Source organism: Moschus berezovskii, chromosome 2 (genome assembly GCF_049115385.1).
Source record: "Moschus berezovskii isolate FMDL1 chromosome 2, NW_MosBer_1.0, whole genome shotgun sequence".
NCBI lineage: Eukaryota > Metazoa > Chordata > Mammalia > Artiodactyla > Moschidae > Moschus > Moschus berezovskii.
The window spans coordinates 29,394,788-29,399,641 of record NC_142461.1 but is presented as its reverse complement, the minus strand read 5'-3'; the positions used below and the strand labels follow the sequence as shown (position 1 = coordinate 29,399,641).

Below are 4,854 nucleotides of genomic sequence, written 5' to 3'. Positions count from 1 at the left end.
ATTCTCTGGAGCTTTTCCTTGACAGGCCTTTCTGCGCACGCCTGAGCTGGGTGTCTGGTTACCTTCCTGCCCCTACCCCCGCCCCGATCCACCCCCCTCAAGTTTCTGGGGCAGCTAAGAACAGAGAGAGGAGGCAGCGGGGAGCTTGGGAGCTTTAATAGGTCTGGAAGGGAATAGAAACACATTGCAGTCCTGCGGGAGGGATCGGAGTGGGGAGGAAGGGGGCCTGGAAGCTACCCAGAAGTGTGTGAGGTGCCAGGAGAGGAGAAGGTGGACTGAACCGGGCATCGAGGGGCCGGGGAGGGTGGGGGATGAGAAAAGATTCGGAATCCGAGAGAGGGGTCACATTGAAGGGGCTTCCAGGAGCCAGAGGGAAACACAGATGGAGGGGAGGGAAAATCAGGAGAGATGCAGGGACCTGGGGTCTAGAAGGTTAGAAGTGGGGGCACAGTCACCCTCCCTCGGGGGCTGAGGGACGAGGCAGGGGCAAATCCAGTGGTAAAGGAAGATTGAGGTGACGTCAGCCTCTTCCCCCCGGGGCTGGGTGCAGCGCGTGGAATCAAATCTGAGCTGGAAAGAACGGAGGGGGAGGCCCCGGCCCCCTCTCCCGTGTGTGGGTGGGATTGAGCGAGGCTCCGGGCGGCTGGGAGAGGCCCCCGGGGCGCCCGGTCTAGTGGTAATGGCCCCCCAGATGCGAGGCCGCGGCCACGGCGCCGAAAGGCCCGGGCGGGGGCTGCAAGCCCGGGCTGGGGTAGAGCGCAGCGGTGGCGGCGGCCGTGGCGGCGGGGCCCGGGCCCGGCCAGTAGGAGAAGCCGGCGGGCGCGACGCCGGCCGAGGCGGCCATGAGGTTGAGTTTGGAGAGGCCGGGGAAGGGCAGCGGGGCCAGGCCGGCCGGCAGCTTGTAGAGCGCGCCGTCCTGGGCGGCGGCGGCCGCGGCGGCGGCGGCGGCGGCGGCGGCATGGGCGTGCGCCGGGGGCGGCTGGCAGGCCTGCGCCAGGCCCTGGAAGTCGAAGCGGTAGGCGTAGCGCTTGCCGTGCACCTTGCTCATGATGTTCTTGTCGTAGTAATAGCGCAGCGCGCGGCTCAGCTTGTCGTAGTTCATGTTGGGCTTGCTCTTGCGCTCGCCCCAGCGCCGCGCCACCTCGTCCGGGTCGGTGAGTTTGAACTCGCCGTGGCCGCCCTCCCAGGCGATGCAGCCGGCGTTGGCGCGGTCAGCCAGCAGCTCCAGCAGAAACTGCCATAACTGGATCTGGCCGCTGCCTGTGGGGAAGGGAGCGGTCAGCCACAGGCGGGATGAGGGAGACGAGCTGCGGGGAAGAGGTGGGGTTCGAGAACTCACCACTCGCCCCCCCCAAATCGGATGTCGGGACCGGTGTCAGGGAGGAAAAGGGCACGTCCAGCTGAGTAACTGGGCGCAGCTGAAGCGGCTGGCCAGGGAGGAGATGATCAGTAAAGCCGTCCCTAGGCAGTACCGTGCTTTCGCACAAAGGAAACGCAACCCCACTCGCACAGCTTTGCAAGAATTAGGGAGCGAAGGGAGAGCATCACTTCTTCTGTGTGGGGGCAGCGGTACTCCAAGGCACAGGGCTCATGGGGGTAAATGAAGGTGGAATATCAGACCCTTGGCCTGAGAGCCCTTACTCGGTGCAAAGCCTGCACAACCACTCGGGGTAGCCTACATAGGTGGTTATCTGGCCACATCCCAGCTGGACCATGTCCAGAGATCCAGAGGGGAGAAATTGGCCTGCAACAGGATCACCCGGCCCACGGGAAAAGGCATACACTTGGACCCTCTGTCTGAGGTGGAGAAGAGGTGATGTCTGGCTTCCTTGCGATACCATGTCAGACTGGGATGGGGACAGTGGCTCCCTAAGTGTGAGAGGAACGGCAGCCTCTGAAGTCTCCCACCCTTGTCTTCGTCTAGTGCTGGGGCTACTCCAGTTCAGCCTTTTTTTTTTCTTCAGGAACAGGCGGGATTCCCAGGGTACCAAGGTGTCATAGTTCCCTGGGGACATGATAAAGGGAGAGGAGACCCAGACGCTTCTGTGCTTGGCTCCCTGCCTCCGCCCATCTTTGGCCAATCTCCAGGCCCTTCTGCCCTGTCCAGATTTTCAGGGTTGCTAGAAAGGGCCAGGAGGTTTTCCCAGATAAGTGGGTAGTGAGAACTCCTGTTTCTCTGTCTTGGAGCCTCAGTCGGACAAGCAGAGAAAAATCTTGATAGAATTAACCCCACCGCCACCAGCCCACCCCCAGCCCACCCCAGTCCTTGCACCTACCGGCGCATACACACACACTCTTAGAATAAAATGGATTTTCCTCGAGTTGTCTGGTTATTGTTTTAAATGGAGCCTGGTAGCTCTCTTCTTTTTTCAGTGACTTCTTCAGAACCCAGATGCTGCCCTCCACATAATTTCGACCCCAATCCTTCCACACCAGCTCTTGGAGGGGCTCCCTGGCTCCACGTCAGGAGCACTGAATTTTAGGGTCAGAAGCACGGCAAGGGGTGGGGGAAATGTGCATCTGGTACTCAGAGATGTAGAGGCTGGGAAACTTGTTGGGTGTTGTGTTCCCTTTCAGATAAAGCAGTCGCTGGCCTTGTTTTTCTGGTCATGGTAATTATCGGTCACTTGATGAGATCCAGGGTACTAACTGTGGGGGCTTCCCCCAGTAAAGAATCTGCCTGCAAGGCAGGAGACACAGGAGATTCACGTTCAATCTCTGGTTCAGGAAGATCCCCTGGAGAAGAAAATGGCAACCCACTCCACTAATTCTTGCCTGGAAAATCCCATGGACAGACGAGCCTGGCAGGCTACAGTCCAAAGGGTCACAAAGAGTCAGACATGACTGAGTGACTACGCACAGGGTACCAACTGGGCAGGGACCAGTGGGGAGGCTTTACCTGGTAGGTCAGCCAGGTCCTGCTGCCAACATGGCAGAGCCAAGGGTAATTTAGCGACCAGCCAAGGGCGGGTGGCGGAAGCTGGAAATCAACTGAAATGGCCTAGAGGACTTGGCTCACAGAGCCCGGCTGGCCAGGCCAATGAGGCAGGTGGGCGCTGGCCCTGGTGCTAATGGTCACTCAGCCTGGAGTGGCCTGAGAGTACTTCTCCGGGGTCACCTTGCTGGGTGGTGTCCAAGCCTTGTGCTGCTGCTGCCAGTAGGGAAAGGACACCAAGCACCCGAGCAGGAGAGAAATATTCCCAGCTGAAAAGGGGTGGGGTGGGGGCGGCAGGATCTTCTCAGTCTGCCCTGGCCTGAAAGATCAGCACTGGGTCTCAGAAGGTACCAGAGCCAAAGGCCAAATGAATGTTCCCCACCATACCCCCCAGCCTCCCCACAATCAGGCCCGGACCCTCCGTTTCCCAAAGCCCAGCGTTCCACATCGCTCCCACCCGCCGTTGGGGTGACAGTGGCGCCTGTCGGTATGCGGTGGGTGCCCCGGGACCCCATCCTCGACTCTGCCCGTACACTCCGGCGGCCAGCTCACCTTTCTGTACCGCGGGGCTCAGCGGTCCCCAGCCCGGGCTCTTTCCTTCCTTGAAGAGACCGTCTCCGACGGGATCTGTGGCAGCAAGAGAGACGAGTCAAGCGGATCCAGGCGGAGGTTGCCGACTTGACCGAAAGGCCCCGAGGACAAGGCTCAAGGGGGAAGTGGGGCGTGCCATGGTTCCCGGGCGAGAGGCTGGGGGCCCTATCCGTCCGGCTCCTCCTCCCGGAGTCTGGCCCGGGCGCGCGCCGCGCGGAGCCCCTCCATAACGCCCAAGTCAGGAAACGCGTCCAGGAAAAAGGAAATCCGCTTTCCGAACGGGCCGGCGGGAGCCTTATAAAGCCGAGCGGGGTTTGCGCCAGCCGAGCTGGCGCGCGCAGAGCCCACCGGAGAGGAGAGGACGCCTGGAAGGCTGGGCTGGTGGGAACGCTCGGAGCACGGAGGTGAGGAGCCACGAGGGCGCTCGGGCCACGCCCGGCTGACCACAACCTCCCAACACTGCACGCGCACTCAGTCCCTTGCTACACTGAAGACCCCTGGTCCCCTACTAGGCTCTTTCAGCCCCCGAGCTGGCGCTCCTGGCTTCCCAGGCTCTCGGTGTGCTCACTTCAAGTCCTCTAGACCTCACACTTAAACCCCAAAGCGCTCCATCTGCTTTTAAGGTTTTCTGATGCCCTAACTGGCTCAGTTCTGCCAGCGATCCGAGTCTCTGGACCGCGCCCCCTTCCCTTGGACTCCAGCATCCCCGTCGCAAGCCCTAACCCAGATTTCCCGCCCCGGGTCCCGGTGCCTCCAGCCCCCAGCTGGTCCCTGGTACCTGGCAGGTACATGTTGATCAGCAGGGGCTGGGAGGCGCCGCTCTGTCTCATCGCCGCCAGGGACTGGGTGGTGGGAGGTGGGGGGGGGGGAATGGGAGAGGGGGGATCGCGTCAGGCTTTGAGCTCCGGGGCACAGATCCCCGCCCGAGGCGACCGAGGTGACAGGGAGAAGAAGGCGGCGCTGGGTCCAGCAGGGCCTGGCGGGAGGGGGCTGCCCGAGTGCGGCGGGGGATGTGGGGTGGGGGTTCCTGGAGCGACGCTCCCAGCTACCAGGCTATTCGGAACCCTCCGGCCCCCAGTGCGGGCAGGGGCCGCAATTTCCGTTTTAATTAAAGAGCTGCCGCCTCGGCCCCCCGGACCCCGCCCCCGCCCCTCTTATCGCCCCATCGCAATAAAGTCTCCAACGTGCGGCGCGGCAGCCAAGCGCACCAGGCAGCCCCCCGCACCCCGCAACCCGGGAGACGCGCGGGGGATGGGCCTGGACCTGGCACTCTGATAGGGGTCAGGAGCCCATTTCTTTTCCGCCTCCCTGACTTTGAGCAAACAGCA

General features: G+C 62.2%; 1 protein-coding gene across 1 annotated transcript; it reads right to left on the bottom strand.

Moving 5' to 3' along the window:
* Positions 1 to 670: 670 nt before the first annotated feature.
* Positions 671 to 4,514, bottom strand: FEV (FEV transcription factor, ETS family member). Its single transcript, XM_055398600.2, has 3 exons — positions 4,305 to 4,514; positions 3,488 to 3,562; positions 671 to 1,260 (listed from the first exon to the last, which is right to left on the bottom strand). The coding sequence occupies exons 1-3, from the start codon at positions 4,354 to 4,356 to the stop codon at positions 671 to 673; spliced, it is 717 nt and encodes a 238-aa protein (XP_055254575.2). The 5' UTR covers positions 4,357 to 4,514.
* Between the last annotated feature and the right edge of the window lie 340 nt (positions 4,515 to 4,854).

What these genes read in the sequence shown, in the direction of transcription:
- FEV (XM_055398600.2), bottom strand. Translation starts at nt 4,356, where the DNA reads ATGAGACAGAGCGGCGCCTCCCAGCCCCTGCTGATCAACATGTACCTG. An exon ending in GATCAACATGTACCTGCCAG is followed by an intron (nt 3,563 to 4,304) that starts GTACCAGGGACC and finishes TTGCTGCCACAG; the next exon opens with ATCCCGTCGGAGACGGTCTC. An exon ending in GAGCCCCGCGGTACAGAAAG is followed by an intron (nt 1,261 to 3,487) that starts GTGAGCTGGCCG and finishes CCTTCCCCACAG; the next exon opens with GCAGCGGCCAGATCCAGTTA.